Here is a 20,193-nt window from a genome sequence, read left to right as displayed (position 1 = left end):
AGAGAACCTTTTTAAAAAATTCTTACTATAAAGAATATTTAGTGGAAAATGGAAGAAATTTTAATAAGGTCTGTCAATTAGATAATAGAATTACATCAATGTTTATTTCCTGACAGGATAATGGTATTATGGTTATGTAAGGGAATATCCTTGTTTTTATAGGATGCACATTGAAGTGTTTAGAAGTAAAATGGGCATTATATCTGCAACTTACTCTGAAATGCTTCAGAAAAATATGCACACTCGTACATGTGTGTGTTTGTTTAACAAGAACAGAATGCTTCTGCAAAACACTGGAGGAATCTGGGTGAGCATATACAGGAATTCCTTGTACTATTTTTATAACCTTTCTGGAAGTGTGAAATCAGTTTTTAACATAAAGTCTAAAATTATCAAAAAAGAAAAGCAAGTAGAAAGGGAGGAAGGAGAGGTACAGTCAGGAGGAAGGAAGGCAGGAGCAGGAGGCCGTGTGAAGGTCAATCTATGTTTGGTATCGCCATTCTGGTAAGTTAATATGTCACTTATTGCACCCCTTATAAAATACCACTTGAGAACGTGTTTTACAATTCATTGCTTCGGAAAGAATTGTTTAATCTGAACTGATTTGGGGGGAGGGGGAGTGGGGAGCGGGTATTAAACACTATATAACTGATCATATTTTTCTTTATCAGAAGCCAGGAAGCTATGGTTGCCACTGTAACAAATTGTCACAAACTTGTTGGCTTGAAATAATTCATATCTATTTTTTGTAGCTCTGGAAGCTAGAAGTCTAAAAATTGGTTTCACTGAGCTAAGATCAGGAGTCAGAGAGCTGGCTCTCTCTGGAATTTCCAGAGCTAGCAGTTTGGGGGGTTGCTGGTGTTCCTTGACTCATGGGTGCAACCAAAGCAAGCTTAGTTTCTGTGTTCACATCTCCCTCTGCCTCTCTCCTCTCAGGACAATTATGACCACATGTAGGCCCACCCAAACAGGCCAGGATTAGCTCAGCATCTCAAAATCTTTAAATTCATCACATTGACAAGTGCTTTTCTTGGCATACATGGTAACAGATTAACTAGAGAGCTGGGTGATCCAATATTGGGATGCTCACTATATATTTCTGAAAGTCCCAACATCTTAGAGTTTAATTAGGAAAAAAGTGGTCCAGGCAAAGAAGCCAGTATGAACTGTACCTATAAGACCATATCATCTGCAGATTTTTTCTTCTCTTCTTTGTGCCTTTGTGTTGTTGCTGCTGCTGAATTTTGTCTAATTGTGTTTGCCAGAGATTTCAGAATTATGTTGAATACTATGATGGTAAAAACAAACAAATAAACAAAAAAATGCTCTCTTGTTCCTGATCTTAAAGGAGATATATCTCTAAATTTCTCTAGTGACTATAATATGTGCTAGAGATTTGGGAGATAGATTAGACACATAGGTAGGTATCCTTTAAGAAATCAAGGAAAGGATTTTTTCTCAGCATTTGAAACATGGGGTCAGTAGTCCATCTTGAATAATGGCTAAGGATTACCTCACTAGATACCCCATTCCATGGCTAGTGAGTTCTACACTTCTTTAAGATAGAGATGATTGACACTCTTTGCATCCCCAGTGTGTAGCACAGAGCCTAGAACCTAGTTGGGCATTCAGTATTTATTTAATGAATGAATGGAAGTCGCTTCGTAAATATTTGTTGAAAAATAGCAAGTTCCTTTTTTTTAGAACTGGGGATTGAACTCAGGGGCACTCAATCACTGAGCCACATCTTCAGCCCAATTTCGTATTTTATTTAGAGACAAGAGTCTCACTGAGCTGCTCAGTGCCTCACTTTTGCTGAGGCTGGCTTTGAACTCGCAATCCTCCTGCCTCAGATTCTCCAACTGCTGAGATTACAGGTATATGCCAACAAGCCGGCCTGCAAGTTCATTTTTAAAGTGAACCCAAACCTAGCTATTTTCCATTGCCTTATTCGATGAGTGGTGCTTCCTGTGCTACCATTCGTATTTCCTTCCAGCACCTGGACCAGTCAGCTGGTCATTTAACAAGCACAGCGATAAATTAATGAGTCAATCATAGAACATTCTACTTATGGCCATTAGGCTTGCCCTAGAGATGCTGAACTTTATCTGAACTGAAGCCAGGTGGTTAAAGATGATTTAATCAGGACAAAAATAAAATATCATTTTTAATGGAATAATTGCTTATTTCATTTTCTCCTTAAACTTGGACATTTATCTCATGCCACCGTCTCAGTTTATATAAGTTGTCCATGAAGCATTAAAACTGATTATACTGGGTTAATACAGAAGTACTCACAAAGTCTTGTCTTAGGAACTAGAGAGCTCAGAATTCTAATACTAAATTAGAAATAGGTTTAGCTGCAAAAAGTGCCTGGGGAAGGATATATGTAGATATATGTACTGGAGAGTAGTGAAGAAGGTTGGTTATTATAAGACAAATAAGATGAGAGTATCTTAGTAATTTTAATACTTTATGATGGCTCAAATTTGTATATGTCTGTCTCATTTCAAAAGGTCTTTCATTTAATAATTTCACTTGAGTAATATTAGAAGGTCCAACGTCCAGAAATTGATTGCTATTTTCTGAATTGGGATTCTGCCCGGGAAACCTCTGATCACTCCCTCCCCTGCCAGTGCCTAGGGGGGAAGGTTAATTTATTTAGTCCTCTGTCCACCTCTTCTTGCACCATATACGAACTTCACTCTAGCTACATGTAATGGATCTTGCAATCGGGATCTTCCTGGCTTGGAGTTTTGAAGAGGCCCTGGAGACCAGACCACCTGTGCTGTGTTTGCTAAGAGCTTGTAAAACTTGTCTTAAGAGCCACCTTGGGGGTGTAAAATGGAAGTGGAAAAAATGAAAGGTGTGATCTGGAAAGAGAAGATTAACTGCAGTATCTGAGATAGAAGAGCAAAACGTGAGAACTACTTTGGCAGCAGGATGTATATCCACCAAAGACAAGGGCAAGGTGTGTGTGTGTCCAGCACAAGGGAGCCAGCTGGGGATGTGTTAAAAGGGACCCCATCCAAAAAGATGGGGAAGCGGTATGGTCCTAACAGCGGGACAAACCTCCCAAAGGCTGGGAGGAAAAGCAGGTTGAGCAGACCACATTGCTAGGAGGGATAGCCAACCTCAAACATACCACTCTTGGGGGGATTACCCAGAGTGGGGGACATTGTAGTCAATCAGCAGAAGCACATTATGGAGCATCAGTTTCGGACATGTATCACACCCTGAGGACAGATTGAAACCAGATCACAACCATACCATCCAGTAAGATCTTCCCTGGTAAGGCTGCCCAATGGGTGAGCAGCCGAAGGTAGCAGCCAGCTATCCAGCAGGAGGAAAGTAGTGTGAGGAAAGAGAGAAGAAACCTCTCTTTGTGGGTTTTCTCCAAGCCAGCAATGCCTGTCACTGTCACAGGAGAAGCACTCAACGAGACAAGATGGGAGCTGTGACTATTACAATGGAGTATGCACATTTAATGCTCGAATGTGCCTGAGGACCTTTTATTACTTAAAAGTGTAGAAAGACTAGGGATACCTGAAATTTCATCCAAGGAGTAGGGGAGAACAGTTCACGGAACTCATGCAACATGAGGAAAGAAGAGAATAACGCTGTGTTTTCCCCGTACTGGTTCAGCAGTCAACTAGGACAACAAGGCTGGCCAGCTCCCCTCCCCCGCTCCCCGTCCCTCTCTACTTAATCATGTAAAATTACAACATGATCCAACAGCTTTCCTCTAAAGAATGAGGGAGGGGAGGAGAGAAGACCCTCTCCACCTACATCCCTCTCTTCTGCTCCTGTTTCCCCAGAGCTGTGGATAATGCCACCTTCTCCTGCTCTCTCTTGAGTCCTGTCAGACATTGTACAAGCTCCTCCATGACAATAACTTTTGAGTGTTTGTTTCAGTCCCAGTGGCCTTCATGTCACCAAGTCCAAAGGCAGTCGTCATCCTAGTTGATCTGTGGGCAGCATCAGGCACAGTAGAACCTGCTCTTCACGGTTGAGACCACTTACCTTCCAGAACTCTCTTGTGCTTGTTCTTTCACTGGCCTCTTTGGTTCTTTGCCTAATTTTTTCCCATTGCCACAGTTGCTAAATTGGGGTGCCTTAAGCCTCTCCTCCTCTGTCTGAGACCTCTCCCTTTCCCATCTGCCCCCACCTCTTTAGTGACATCACATAGACTTCACAACTTGAAAAGAGCACCTGTGCACTGTGACTCCCCAGTATGTATCTTTCTGGATACCCTGACTAGTCCCTCTAGCTCCCTGTTCAATCTCACTTCCTGATTTTCTGATAGACACCTAAAATGTAATGTGTACAAAGCTGAGTTCCTGATTCTTCTCACTCCTTGAAACCACTTCTCATTGTCTTTCTAGAACAGTTAAGAACAATTCCATTCTTGCAGCTGACCCAGTCAAAACACCTTGAAAACATCCTTGACCTCTTTTTCTTGCATCTTATTCCAATCCATCTGTAAATACTGTCAGTTCTGTGAACAAAATATACTCAGAATCTAGCCATTGTCCTGTCTGGCCTAAGCAGCTGTGGTCTCCTGACTGGGCTTCCTGTTCTCACCCTTGTCCCTAGCAGCTTATTCTCATCACAACATGGTGCAGGGATGGGGGTGGGGGTGGGGGTTAAAACATAACTCAGATGATGTTCCTCCTCTGCTCAAAATTATTTAATGGTTTCCTATTTTACTTAAAGCCAGTGTCCTTAAAAGGCCAAGAAGACCTGGCTCTCTTACTTTCTGCCCTCCTCTCCTATCACCTTCCTTGTTCCTACAACTCAAGCTGCACTAATTCTTTGACATTCATTTAAGATAGCAAGAACAGCTCTACCACAGGGTCTTTGCACTTGCTCTTACCTCTTTGTCTGTAGTGCTTTTAACTGCATGCTTCACTCCCTTGTCCTCGTCTCTGCACAAGCCTCATCATTAAGGCCTACCCAGACCACTCTGTATTAAAGTAACAACACCTGTCCTCACCACACTGCTCATTCTCTCTGTCCTGTCTTGTTTTTCAACAGAACATTCCAGCTGACATATATTTCAATATGCATTTATTTTTAACATTTTTATTAGTGAATTATAGTTACACATAATAGTGGGGTTCATGTTCACATAATCATACACGCATGGAATATAGTTTGTTCCATTTAAGACCCTAGTACTTCCTCTTTCCCTCCCTTCTCTCTCTCCCTGTTTCCCTTCCTCTATTCTGCTGGTCTTTCTTCTGTTTATTGTTTTTTATTGGCTTTTTAGGTATACATTGAGGTAAAATTCACTGTGATATATTCGTATATGTACATAGCGTAGTTTGGTCAGCTTCATTCTGCAGTTCCTTCCTTTTCCTGCCCTCCTCCCTCTCCCACTCTCCCCTTCCTCTACTCCATTGATCTCCCTTCAATTTTCATGGGATTACTCACTTTTATTTTCCCTTTTTTTCTCTATTTCTTTATAGAAGAGAAAACTAAACCCTTGACTTTCTGAGTCTGGCTTATTTCACTTTGCATGATGTTCTCCAATCCATCCATGTATCTGCAAATGCCATAATTTCATTCTTCTTTTTGACTGAGTAAAACTCCATTTGTATATATACCACATTTTCTTTATCTATTCATCTGTTAAAGGGCACCTAGGCTGGTTCTATAACTTCGCTGCTGTGAATTGCACCTGTATCATTATAGTAGGCTGATTTTAGTTCTTTTGGATAAATACTAAGGTGTAGGATAGGGTCATATGGTGATTCCATTCCTAGTCTTTTTTTGGTAAGGATGAGGGTACTGGGGACTGAACTCAGGGGCACTCCACCACTGAGCCACATTCCTGGCCCTATTTTCTATTTTTATTTAGAGACAGGGTCCCACTGAGTTGCTTAGTGCCTCGCTTTTACTGAGACCTGCTCTGAGTTCCTGACCCCCCTGCCTCAGCCTCCCAAGCCACTGGGATTACAGGCATGCATTACAGCACCCCAGCCTGTTCCAAGTCTTCTGAGGTATCTCCATACTGCTTTCCAAGGTGCTCGCACTAATTTGCAGTCCCACCAACAATATGTAAGTGTACATTTCCCCCCATATCCTCACCAGCATTTATTATTATTTTTTTGATGATTGTCATTTTTATTGGAGTAAGATAAAATTTCAAAGTAGTTTTGATTTGCATTTCCCTGATTGCTAGGGATTTTGGTCAGTTTCATTCTGCAGTTTGGTCAGTTTCATTCTGCAATTCCTCTTTTTTCCTCCTCCCTCCCCCACCATCCTTTCCTTTACTCCATTGATCTCCCTTCAGTTTTCATGGGATCACCCACTTTTGTTTTCTCTTTTTTCTCTATTTCTGCATAGAAGAGAAAACAATAAACCTTTATCTAGGGATGTTGTACTTTTTTTCTTATAATTGTTGCCCATTTGTATTTCTTCTTTTGAGAAATGTTCATTTAGTTCTTTTGCCCATTTGTGTATTGGGTTGTTTGTTCTTTTGATGTTTTGTTTGTTTGTTTGTTTGTTTTACATATTCTGGATATTAATCTCCTTCTAGAGGAGTAGCTGGGAAAGATCTTCCATTCTGTAGGCTCTTTCTTCACATTCTTAATCATTTCCTTTGAATGTTAAGTTATTTTTATCACCTCACTGTCCACCAGACTTGAAGTTCCAGGAAGACTGCTGTTTGTACTTTTTCTTGCTGTATCACCAGCCTCTTCAGATATATATATATCCCATCACAGCTATTTCCCCTTCTCCATCTCTTTCTTCTGCTGCTGCTTCTTTATAAAAATGTTCCAAACACACATAGTAGGTTGGTAATTTTCTGCAAGCTTCTTTCATTTGTTGGTTAGGGAAAAGCACATCTCCTCCTTTCTCATGACCATAGAAAGTGAGTAGTTTTTCTCTCAGTTGGCCTAATAGTTAGAAGTTGAAAATGCCCCCCATTATTTGTATTACAAAGCTAAATGGTAGTGATCAATAATGTGTTTGAAAACTTTCCATCTAATTTATACATGGGGGAAATGTCATTAGATTGTTGAGCACATGTGGTCATTTCATATCTTCCTGAAACCACTCAGAAAATGAGGCCCATCAGTCACGTTAGCTCTGGGCCTCCCTAGTAAGATCCCTTTTAGGTTTTTGGCTAAGATAGTATTATTTTATGGCAAAATTGGAAAATTAAAAACTTATAGATGAAATAATGCCTTTTCTCATTTCTTTTTTACTTTCTCCTCATTTGCCTGATGAGGAATTTCATTAGGATTCCTACTTAAGAACCTCCTTACTGGATAAAATTTGACCTAAAGATGAAATTATCTTAAAACCTTTATGGAGTAGGATCTATCTAGTGTCTTAAATAGCATGTTTATAAACTATTGGTTACCATTTTAAATAAAACCTTTCTCTGTAGTTTTGTATGAGCCTCAGACAAAAATAGTCTCATCTTCCTTTTTTTTTTTTTTTTTGCCATAGCACATAGACTTTTATTACACTTATAACATTTTATTTTTTTAAATGTATTATGTGTCTCTGCCACCAGGTCATGAACTTTAGAAAGCTATAACTGTGGCTCACTCATCTCTGTGTACCCAAGATCTGGCATGTAATGAACATATGATAACAATGGAAAGAATATGCTGAGCCATACTCTGCCTTCTCCAGTTAAGAGAGTCAGTGGACGCTTATTACATACCTGCTATGGGCCAGATATTTTGAAATATTTGTTGTCCTTTAATCCTTTCAGTGACCCCAATAAGCATTGCTGTTCCTGAATTATTGATGAGAAAGAGTATATGGTTACCCAGGTGCATAGCCAGTAAGCAGCTTACCTGTCTTTGAACTCAGGTTTCTTAGAGCCAGATTCTGTATTCTTTCTCTTTCATTAGTGCTTATATGATCTTTTAGGCACACATTTATTATGTTTAGCTAGCAACTCTATAGTAACATGAAAAATAATGCTATGACTATGATCATCCATTTGTTGAACTCTCAGAATGGGAGATTTGAAGGAACTTTAAAGATCATCAAATTCAGTAATCTTATTTACAGATGAAAAAATTGAGTCCCAGAAAGGGAAAAAAAAAATTCTGGGTTGATGTCTCTCCTACCAGTCAGAATTGCTATTCTTTTCCCTTCTGTGGATTACTTCTAAATCCTTAGCAGCATGGTGATCCCTGTACAACATGTCCTGGGTTGACTCTCTATCCCAGGTTGCACCATTCCCATCACCTTCTCTCTCATCCAGTTGTGCATTAGAGCATGTGTCACTTTCTGCTCCCTCTCCCCCTGCCTGCAGTACCCTTCCCTCCACTCTTTCTTACTCTTTCTCCTGTCTGACTCGTACTCAGGCCTCTTATCTCCTACAAGTCTCTTCCTAGATACATTCATAGATAGGTAGAGCATCTGTGTGTTCCCAGGGTACAAAGTTCTATCATGGGGTGCCTCCCCCATGCTTGTTATTAGTTACCTGCTTATGTCTTCCTTGCTCTCATGGCTATGAATTCCTTGAAGGCAGGTACCAAAGACCATTTATTTCTGAATCATCAGTACCTCATGTACCCCTGACACAAAGTTGCCTTTCAGTGAATTTTGGATGAGACTATCTGAATTCAGGTGTAGAAAGGGATGAACATTGGAGATGAGGTGGTAGTGATGAATGCTTTTTTTTTTTGTGTGCATTTTGAAGGTGTTCTTGAAGCCTTTCCACACTAGAGGATCTGAAGGACTTCTTGTTATAATGCCCCAAATTCATATTGGGTGTGTCTGATGTTTGGATGCTGTCCTTGACATGAAGCAATAACATCTGTAGGAAGGTCTGATGTGGGACATGGAGGAGCTTCCTCACCGCAGGCTAATGATCTCATATCTATTCATTGCCACTAAGGAAAAAAAATGCTTTTATATCCCTTTATGCTATGTATAAATAGTGCTATAGAATCTTTCTTACCAGAATCAAAACTTTTTAAATGAGTGAGACTTTCTCTGTCTGTTACATTATCCTTCTGGAAACTGATAGGATGATGGCTTTGGGGAAATACAGGGTGTTTCTGACTTTTCTGAAACCTAGATATTCCTTCTCAATATTATGCTAATAGAAAACTCACTGGCCTTAGACATAGGAAGAAATCTTTTATTTTTGACACTGGCACTTTCTAGCTAGGTGAACTTAAGTGATTCATTTGACTTTAGCATGTAGATTTCTCAGGGACATTGACATGGACTGTAAAGAGGGAAATTTCACACTTGATATGGGATATTTCCTCAATGGAAGAGCATTCTGGTGTTTTGGGTCCCATGAAGCACACCCTTCTACAGGGTGTTAGACCAGGCTGGTGCCTGACCAGAGTCCAGCTCTGTATGTCCACCTCACCAAGTTTTCAGAGCTACGAGAGCTTGTGGATGAAGTACAGCTAAGCTAAAGGTGTCAAGGAGAGCCTATATTCAAATGCAGAGCCTCAAGACAAGACATGTCATGAGTGAGAGAGAGGAGGGACCAGGACCTTGCTCAGGAATCAAGTGAAGCAGAGAGCAAGCCGGTCTGGAGCTCCCGGCATATGCCCTTTTCCTCTGAAGTGTTCAGGGCTCACCGCTGATACATGGGTTAGCATCTGTAGCAGGCTGGTTGGGTGGCTTAGAAGTCCAAGATCAGATTAGCAGTTTCAGTACCTTTGAAGCATGGAGAGGCAAAAGGTGATGATGGAGACATGGATTTGAGGAAAAGTAGACAGACAGAATGCGGTCAGGCAGGGAAGGGCCTTCTGAAGAAACATGTTTAAGGCAAAGCCTCTTTACCTCTGCATGAAATTTCTGACTTAGCAAGAGAAGAAACCACACCTCCTGAAACACCATGAGGCTGCTATGGAACTCTGGGGCTCCAGAGGACCAGCAAATCCTAGTTCTGTGAGGACAGTTATGCAGCCTGTGAACTGTCAAGCACCGGAACAGATGATGAACATTTCCTGTTAACATTTACTTGCAAATCAAACAAACTGAAGGGAACCACTGTGTAATGCTGAATACATGCTCCAGGGGCTCAGCCCTAAGTTGGTGGACCTCTAGCTACAAAACAAACAAAACATTTTCCTGTTACCTTCAAAAAAAAATCCCACACCTTAGCATATAATAATCCTTCAGCACTGACCACTGCCTGCCCTTCTAATTGTAGATTCAATATTTCATTTTCACATCTGCTCCTTACTTGCCTGATCTTGGGGGAGTTATATAACACAGCCTCAGTTTCCTTTTCTATAAAATAGGGACAAAGATGCCAATCTTACAGGCATGTAATCATTATTGTGTGAGATAGCACAAAGAACTGATTGTCTTATGATCTATATGTATGCCAGTGGAACATTTATGTGATTTTTCTTGTCACTGTAGAGTCAACATTTTGACTAAACCATGACTCCTCTCCAAGGTGTCCTCATACTAAGATCTAATACCTTTATTGAGGTGCTTATCAGAGCTATTTGCTGTTTTTGGATTAAGTGTCAGAATCCCCACTTCACTGAAAACTATTTCCCCTGGGCTTGACACATAGTAGGTACTAAATTAAATGTTTGCCAAAGGAATATGTTAAGTGTCTCTGTTTGGGACAATCTTAATTCTCAACAGTTCCCAGACACGTCCTGGCTCCTACTCTCCTACCCCATAGTGGGAACCTGTTCTGTATCAGAAACCAAATCAGGTACTTTGAACACAAGATCTCAGTTAATAGCCCCTGCAACCCTAGGAGGCAACTTTTATGTAAACTCAGCAGATGAGTGCAGAGTATCACTTAAGATAATGCCTCAAGTGTAAACATCAAGTATCTTTTTACCATCAACCCATTAGAGACACAAATTGAAAAATGGTGCAATCCTCATGGTCTGGCATGTAAAATGAGACACATATTTCTTCCACCCAAACCCACTCCCTGTCAAGCCATTCCCTCCCCTCTGCTGGCACGGTTGTTGTTTGCCTCTTAAGCAGAATCAACAAGACCAGAACCAACAATATTCTGTACACAGAAAAATGTAGATTTAACATTTCCTGAATTAAGAAATTAGGAGCACAGGAGTGAAATGACCAACTCTCCCTTGCTGACTATTGACTGTGTGCAGGGCTTTCTCTCAAAATGCCTTTGTAAAATGGGGACAAAGATGCCTATCTTACTTTCTCCAACATTCTAACAGGCAACAGCCAGGACTCAAGTTCTCATAACTTGCTGCAGGAAGCCGCAATTTCTGGTGAAGCCAGACTTCATCTTCATGACTCCGGTCAGCCAAGGAAGCACCTCACCAACCCCTCACCTCAGGAACCAGTTCCCCCTATGCTGCATCCCCCATGGGGAGATACACAGGTCTGTTCCCTCCTATCAGGGCTGGGTGCCCAGTCACCATCCTAAAAGTCAGACAGTGAAGTGAAAAAATAGCTCCTTCTCCTGACCCTAATATCTGTCCATCAGTTGAGAGCCAAATTCTCAAATTGCCAAAGCTAATGGTAAATAAGCTCACACCACACTCCAGGTATCAAGGCACAGAGGGTTCTGCTGGAATTCACACTTCCAAAAGCCAGGCTGACCCTGGGAGCTAGTTTCTTTTTTATCTTGTCTCTGATTGCCACCTTACAAGTACAAAGTGAGTGAGGCAGGAAGAGAGAGAGGGAGGGAGAAGGGAAAATCTATGGGTCTCCAGAAATAGGGCACAGCTTACTCTTTGAGAGTAGCCCTGGGCAGCACCTTTCCCCTTGCAGGGCTCTATGGGTCTTTTCTGTGACCCCACAGCAAAAGCTAAAAAGTCTGGGAAGGATGAGGACTTGTTCCATTCAGCCCCTCTTGTTCATTTGACCTTCAGGGTTCACAAGTGGCTAAGAGGCAGCAAGGTAGAGTGGGAAGAATGTGAAATCAGACAGGTGCAGATCAAAGCCCCATCCTGCCACCTGGCACCTGTATGGCCGTGAGCAAAGCTATGAACTCGGTGAGCCATGGTTTCTTCATCTGTAAACTGAAAAAAGCACAGATTATCATGAAGATTACAAATGAGCATTTATGAAGTACAGAGCACATAGTAGCTACTTGACAAAGTTGCCTTCCCTCCCATTCCCCACCCCCACCATGTTCATTTATAATGCCCTTTCATTAAAAACTAGAAGCAATTATAATGTCATTGGTTAGCAAACTATACACATTTCAGATTAATCATATGCAATCTCCATTGAAAGCACCCTCACAGGATTCTAACTCTGTCCTTCATCATGCCCGGGTATGTTAAAGATAGTTGCTTTTCTTCGTTTTTCTTTTCTACTGAAGAAATCCAGATGGGTCCCATATCATTCGAATACCCTCTCTGGCCTACTCCAAGGGTTAAAATCAGGCCTGCTTCACATCCAGATGATCTATTCATAACAAAAGCTGCCTCTTGGCCATTGCTTCCAGCTGAATCCTGTTATTCCAAAGCCATCATTTCATTTGTTTCTGATTGTTCTACAGTGTTTGCATACCTTACATATTAGTATGGTCTTTTATAGAGAACAGGCAGAGGTTAAGCCCTCCCAGATCAACTTTCTCTCTGAATGGTCTTTCTTCTTTGAGTCCCCTCTGTCTCTGTTACAAACAATTTCTCTTTTATAAGAACTCATTTAAATGTAAAAACAAGTTTTAAGCATTTTCTTTAACCCCAGGTTCATTTAACATTCTTGAAGTACCGCTGTTGAATATGGAGAAGGAGGAAAGCTGTGGAATATGTGATTTTTTTTTTCTTTCAAGAGCATAGGGAAATCCCATCACTTCTGATGAATTTACCAAGGGACATATTTCATTCAGGGCCCAGAAGGAGTTGTGCTAGCTCCAGACCAAATCTGGAAGAAGGTGCTCTCTGCCTGCTATGTCCCTGCCTCTCCTTTTTGCCACATTTTTTTTTCTTCAAATAAGTGTCTCAGACATGAATTCTTGAGCCAGATTTGGGTCTAAATCCTGGTTCTGTCCTAGCTGTAAGTCCAGAAAGGAACTTGAGTTATTTCTCTGACCTCAGTTTCCTTTTCTGACATAACTGGGTGAGACTCAGGCTTGCCTAGCTAGCATCTTAGGGAGGGGAATGTATGTGAGCATGGCCTACCTGGAGAGAATAGAGACTTCCAGAACACGTCCCCTTAGGGGATTGCAGTGGCTCCTGGAACACTGGTCTGTAGGCTTTAGAGGCCTCATTCAGATCCAGCAGTAAGGAGGGCTGGGATCAGCTCTGTCAGCCGTGGGTACAAAGTGACATATGTGCCACTTATGTGCTGTCCCTGGAAACATACTGAGGAGCTAAAGAAAACTGGGTTTCATACTCTGTATATTTGTGGCCTCCTCCAATTCTTTCATCACTGTTTTTTAATTATCACTGTCATTTTTGAGACAAAGATATACAGGATAAACTCCTTCACACCAGTTCCCTTAACTGATATTTGATAAATACTTCTCAGTTTATAATTTTTTTGTAAGGAAGCCACCCACTTATCTGTGGATACTTTTTTTTCCTTCTGTTTGCCAGGCATTTTGACCATCTCATCTTATATTAGGCCAAAAGTAAAGGAAGAGTTATGAAGATCAGGATTTTTCAGAATCTAGATTTGCATGGTTGTGTCCTCAATTCCTCTAAGCCCAACCTGGGCAGAAGAAATAGGTTCTTTTGGGGAACACTTCCAAAAGGCAATGGTCAATGCCTGTGCACAGAAATTCTGACTTTTCTTAAAAGATGCTTTAATGTAACCATCTCAGGCTCTCATTGCCTTTATACAATGTGCTGTTAGCAGGGTAAAGCCTCCCAGTGACAGATCTTTCCCATATAAGCTAACCCATTCAAGCAGCCATGTTGATTCTCTCTCTTCTCTGGAGCCAGTGCAACCTCTCTACCCAGTTTAGAATTCTTATTTAGACAGTCTCAGATCTTATTTTTTAAAATTAAACTCACAAGCTCTCCAATCCATAAATAGGCAATACACCTTGGCTAGTGTGGAGGTGATGATATTAACACAGGCTATGGTTCCTGGGTCACTGAATGTACCAGGCACTGTACCAATGCTTGTAATAGACTGTGCCACATTTAGTCCTTTAATATCTTTAACAAGGCCTGCTTTTTCCATATTTGAGATGAAAATCCTGAAGACTAAAGGTATACAGCAAGTTAAAGCAGAACATTGACTTCAAACCAGAAAGTCTAAGTTGGTGGTCAGAGCCATGAGATGATGTCTGAGGCCAGACATTGATATCAGAGCAAGAGAAACTCAGGAAGTGATCAAGAGCAGTGCAGGAGGATAAAGTGTCCATAATTTGGCAGTAATATGAGTGCCATATCACTGGGTAATAGGGGGACACATGTGGCAAGAGAAAAGGATATGTCATCTTCATCTGTCTGCACCTGCTGATCAACCTTAGCCAGAAGGCTGCCCCAGGCATCCTTTCAACTAAATCCCACAGTCTTTAGGAGGGAACTATATTTTCTAATAGCCAGTTCAGAAAAATTACATTGTTTGGCCGTATCTTAGGGCCATGTAATAATTATACTATGCTCATTTCTGGGGCATTTAAGTAAAACAGAAGGTGTGATTTAGACTCTGAAGGCCATTCTGTGACATCAGAGGAACAGGATTAAGACTCCATCTGATAAGTACTATGCAGACAGAGCTCCACACCGGCACCTCATTAACTCTTTCCCCTGTGCCACCTACCTACTTAAGGATCCACATAACAGACCAATGATTGTTTATCCACCACAGATTGTTTAGATTGAGAAAAAGATGCATGATATGATTTTATGTCTTTGGAGTCACAGAGCTCAGAGCTTTCAAATCTGCAAGCCAGTCTGATTTCATTGGACCTGGCCAGGCATTTGTATATAGGAGGCCACATGTGACTTCTTTTCTGCAGAGCAGGGGAGAAGATTTGGGGGAACTTTTGGAAGGCCTCAAAGTTTTGTTGACTATTCAGTGTCTCTTGCAAAGTAACTTTGGGTGTGTTAAGTATAAGTGAATGAGAAACATATGGATTAAATTTCTATTGTGATCACATATGGATTTGGGGATGATAAAGAATGAGGAATTCAGGGTTTAAGGAGTCCAAAATACTTTGCAAATAATTTAGGACATTGTAGGCAACATTTGGCTGCCTCCTTCCATCCCAAATTTGGGGACTTTTTGGTTGGGTGACAGAACTGCTCAGTGCCCTCTCTGCCCGCTCAAACTGCTAAGTCCCAGGAGATCTGTAAACAGGTTTCATATGTTCTTGTTTTGCTCAGACTGAAATAAAGAGATTGAGTTTCTAGGAAGGGAAAACTCTTTACTAGAGAATTTTTTTTCAGAAGCCTCTGAGTAGAGGAGAAGAAACTTTGGCAAGTCTGAGCTTTATGAACTACATATCACTTACAGTTTATGAGACATTTTCCCCTACCCCACCCTGGTGCTAGGGATAAAACCCAGGCTTTGTGCATGCTAAGCACATGCTCTACCACTGAGCTGTACCTTTAACCCTTGACTTGTTTAATATCCTATTATTTCTCTTAATGTGTATGGATATTGTCATGTTAATGAAATAATAGACATGCCCTACATTTGTATGGTATTTAGTTTGCAAACCATATTGCATACATGCTACATATTTATTACACATTACCTAAGTCTTTATAGATATGAGCATATAGGCACATAGTATGTGGTCCCAGACTGCATTATAGGAGGCTCAGAGAATTAAGGGAAGAGGCAGGTAGGACATACTCAACTAGCATTGGGGTAGGAGTCAGGGTGTAAGAAGGCATCCCAAGGGAGATAATATAGAGCCTGATCTCAACAGGACATGTAAGAGTTAGTTATGGGAAGGTGAGAGAGAGTGTGTTCGAGTTAGAAAAGCAGAATTTATGAAGATGCAAAGATGAAAAAGAAAATGGCACAGTTGGTGGATTTCAAGTTGTTCACTAAATCTTCAGCCTATCCTCTGATAGTTATGGCACATTAAAAAAAATCGGTGCAACAGAGACAAACCCACATAAATATGGTTATCTTATACTAGACAAAGGCACCAAAAACATACATTGGAGAAAATATAGCCTATTCAAAAAATGGTGCTGGGAAAACTAGAAGTCCATATGTAGCAAAATGAAATTAAACCTCTCATTCTCACCCTGCATGAAACTCAACTCGAAGTGGATCAAAGACTTAGGAATTATAACAGAGACCCTGCACAGAACAGAAGAAGAAAACAGGCCCAATCTTCATCATGTTGGCTTAGGACCTGACTTCCTTAACAAGACTCCTAAAGTGCAAGAAGTAAAATCAAGAATCAATAAATGAGATGGATTCAAACTAAAAAGCTTCTTATCTACAAGGGAAACAATCAATAACGTGAAGAGATTGTCTGTAAAATGGGAGAAAATCTTTACCACACACACCACAGATAGAGCACTAATCTCTCGGATTTATAAAGAACTTAAAAAACTTAACACCAAAAAAAGAAAAAACCCAATCAATAAATGGTCTAAGGAAGTGAATAGACACTTCACTAAAGAAGAAATATAATTGATCAATAAACATGAAAAAATGTTCATAATCTAGTGATTAGAGAAATGCAAATCAAAGCTACTTTAAAATTTCATCTCATACCAGTCAGAATGGCAATTATGAAGAATACAAGCAACAATACATATTGGCAAGGATGTGAGGAAAGAGGTACACTCCTACATTGCAGATGGAACTGCAAATTGGTGCAACCACTATGGAAAGAAGTATGGAGATTCCTCAGAAAACTTGAAACGGAACCACCATTTGACCCAGAAATCCCATTCCTTGATTTATACCCAAAGGACTTAAAATCAGTATACTATAGTGATGTCGCCACACCACTGTTTATAGCAGTTCAATTCAAAATAGCAAAGCTATGGAACTAACCTAGATGCCCTTCAACAGATGAATGGATAAAGGAAATGTGGTACATACACACAATGTAATATTACTCAGCCTTAATGAAGAATAAAATGATTGCATTTGGCAGTAAACGGATAGAGCTAGAGAATATCATGCTAAGTGAAATAAGCCAAACCCCCCAAAACAAAGGCCAAATGTTTTCTCTGATAAGCAGTTGCTAATACATAATGGGGGAAAGTGGTAGGGAAGAATGGAGTAACTCTGGATTGTACAGAGGGGAGTGAGAGGGGGTGAGGGGATGTGGGGATGGAAAAAATGGTGGAATGAGATGGACATTATTACCCTATAAACATGTCTGATTACACTACTTGTTTGACTCTGCACCTGTCTGAATGCACATGTATACTCACAAGTAACTTGACACCTGGGTGACCTCTCAGCCCATCCTGAACTCTACTCCCATGAGATTATAAGCTTCAGGAAGACAGGAACTCTGCCACAATGTGGCTCTGAAGTCTATCACCCCATATCTTTTCATGTTTAAAGCATTAGTATGCACTCAGCAGGTATCCAACAAATATTTGCTGAATATATGCTCAATTAATGTCAGATGTTGTAAATAAATACAACCCATACACTTGATAGCTAAAAACACCTCCCAATAATCTTGACCACAGGTTAGGGAGGCAATAGAACAAGGGGGCCCTTGGGGAACCCCCAAGAGACAGACCAAGGCAGTTCCAAAAACCTCAGGCCATGTGAGGGCACAGTTTGTTGAAATCTCTTGCTGGAGAGTTCTGATTGACCCACTAGGAGAAAATGACTCCACTTCATGGGATTGTAGAAAATCTCAAAGACAAAAGAGATAGTAAGCATCTTTATCTAGTGCAGTCTACTTTTTATGGACAAGGAGAATTAGGTCTAGAGAGTGAAACAAGTTGATGGTTTTACTTTGGAATTGACTCTGAATTGACTCCTGTTCCATTTACTGGCCATTTGAACACCTGCAGCATGGATTTCCTCAACTATGAAGTGGAGTTTAGAAACTCATTGTGTTGCATGTGATAGTGTGTGTAAACAGCCTAGAAGACTTTGTGGCAATGATAAATGCACAGTAACTATTTCTGCTGCTATTTTTATTACTATTATTATTATTATTATTTCCTTTTTATTATGATCTGTAATAGAAGGTCATTTCACTGAGGATTTTTCCCAACTCTAACAATTTCAAAAATTAAAAATTTTTAAATGCAATGTTCAAAGTTATACCTGTCCTTTAAACCATGTGATCTTTCATTTGAATGAAATGCAGAACACTAAACTGAGCTCTCATGAAATCAAAATGCAGCTCCATGATACTGAGCCCTCTCTTCCTGTGATGCCCCTGTCTATGCTAACATATCCTCCTCCCTCAAAGCACCACTTCAGGGTGGCCACCCTGTGAGGTACTCATTCTTCTCCAGGTAGCCTGCTATTCTTCCTTTGGGCTACTACCAACTCTTTCCTATACCATTGTAGCACTTGGCATGTTTCATTGTAAACTTTTAAAAATTTTCACTCTGCCTGCTCTGTCACATTTGGATTTCCTTGAGTTTGGGACCACTCACTTTGGTATTATTATTATTAGTAGTAGTATTTTGACTTATTATTTTATAGCCTTGTTTATTTTGGTACATGGTATGTAGTATACAAAAAAATGTTGGATTTTTTTTGGGGGGGGTATAATTTAATTTATATCACACACAATTAAAGAATTTATCAAATGATCATATACAATTTAAACAATACTAAATCAATACCTACATACCTGCTACCCAGCCTGTATGTGGGTATTCATTTAGTATATTTTAAACTACTCAACAAATATTAACTGACTATTTTTTTAATATTTTCTTAGTTGTAGATGGACATAATACCTTTATTTATTTATCTTTTTATATAGTGCTGAGGATCTAACCCAGTGCCTTGTCCATGCTAGGCAAGTGCTCTACCACTGAGCCACAACCACAGCTCTTAACTTGACTTTTTTAAACATTAATTTCACCAAGTGTTCTAGCTCTCCAATGTAATTTTGATTCTTGGTTTTGACATACCCCATAAGCAAACTCATTCCAAGTTTTGCCATCTGAAAATATGATAAGCTTTACTTTTATATCATCTTACACATCTTAGTTAAGGTTATTAACTAAGGTCATGCCAAGGACAGATCTAAAGACCTCCTGCATTGTTACAGTTACTTTTGGCTATGGTTGTTCAAACAGTCACCTGACAATCCCATCACATAGACTTCACTGCATGGAAAGCAAACAGTTATTTGGTATTTAACACATCCTCCTGAATAATCAGTTTGTTTGTGGCAGTGTATTTAATCTTCAGAAAAGTTTTCCAACATTCATCCATTCCTCTCCTTTTAGAATGGAGGACTCTGAAACTCAGAAAGGCTACCTTGCATAAGTCACCTGTCTAGAATGAGACAGAATCAGACATAAAATCAAGCTGTACTTGTCCTGACCCCTGCTCTCTCTGCTGCTGTTCACCAGTATATCAGGAAAAACTGATTGAAATCATTTAGGAAATAAAGACAGCCTAACCCACCACTTGTCAAGCCCAGAGGTCTGCTCACTGTAAGTGAACCTTTGTTGCCTCCAGTGGCCCTTGCTTTCTACCCTTCAAACCCAGAAGAAAGGCTTAAGAAATGAAGGTAGATTAAAATCAAGGACATCATTTGGCAGAGGCAAATATAGAACCTATTGAGTGTGCTGCCTTACTGCTTGGTGTTTTTGTAATGTTGGACACATTTTTAACTCTCCTTGCTGAGAGCCATTGCCAAGTAGGAATGACGCATGGCAATTTCTTTGTCAGCCTACCCCATGTTGCTTAGAGGGAGGACTCTCCATTGTGGAAATGGGCTTGCCTTGGACCCAGGTCATTTGCAGTGACATTGCATGATTGTTTGAGAAAGGTGACCCTGCTCAAGGACCAGGGTGGATCCGGGTTTAGGGAGGATCCTGCTGGATTAGGGTGGGTCCAGGTTTAGGGTGTATCCTGCTGGGAATAGGGCGGTTCCAGGTTTAAGGTGATTCCTGCTGGGAATAGGGCGTATCCTGCTGCCTCAGGCGCCCGCCCGCTCCTTGAGTTCCTTGAGTTCTCACGGGATTCAGAGAGTATTTTGGGATGCAGAGCCTGGTGGAGGTGTGGATTTTTGTGTAGAGTGCCGGTGACAGTTCGGGAATAAAGAATTGCTGTTTGAATCTTCAAGACTGTAAGTGGCTCGTGATTTTGTGCCCAGCCAGACTGCGGCATCTCTTCATTTGCATGATTGGAACAATG

The 20,193-nt window shown here is 40.6% G+C and overlaps 1 protein-coding gene across 9 annotated transcripts in view; it reads left to right on the top strand.

The window, feature by feature from the left end:
- The window catches only part of Fggy (FGGY carbohydrate kinase domain containing), a 399,645-nt gene that overhangs the window by 252,957 nt on the left and 126,495 nt on the right, over nucleotides 1–20,193 (top strand). Inside the window, exon 1 of one of the 9 annotated variants that reach the window (XM_076862367.2) lies at nucleotides 11,255–11,332. The exons of the other annotated variants lie outside the window; for them this stretch is intronic. Within the exon in view, the coding sequence (XP_076718482.2) occupies nucleotides 11,303–11,332 (30 nt within the window). The 5' untranslated portion in view covers nucleotides 11,255–11,302. Of the gene's footprint in view, nucleotides 1–11,254; nucleotides 11,333–20,193 lie in introns of those variants that run through there. 9 annotated transcript variants of the gene reach the window in all.

Source organism: Callospermophilus lateralis, chromosome 7 (assembly GCF_048772815.1).
Source record: "Callospermophilus lateralis isolate mCalLat2 chromosome 7, mCalLat2.hap1, whole genome shotgun sequence".
Lineage (NCBI taxonomy): Eukaryota > Metazoa > Chordata > Mammalia > Rodentia > Sciuridae > Callospermophilus > Callospermophilus lateralis.
This window is presented reverse-complemented; position numbering and strand designations above follow the sequence as displayed.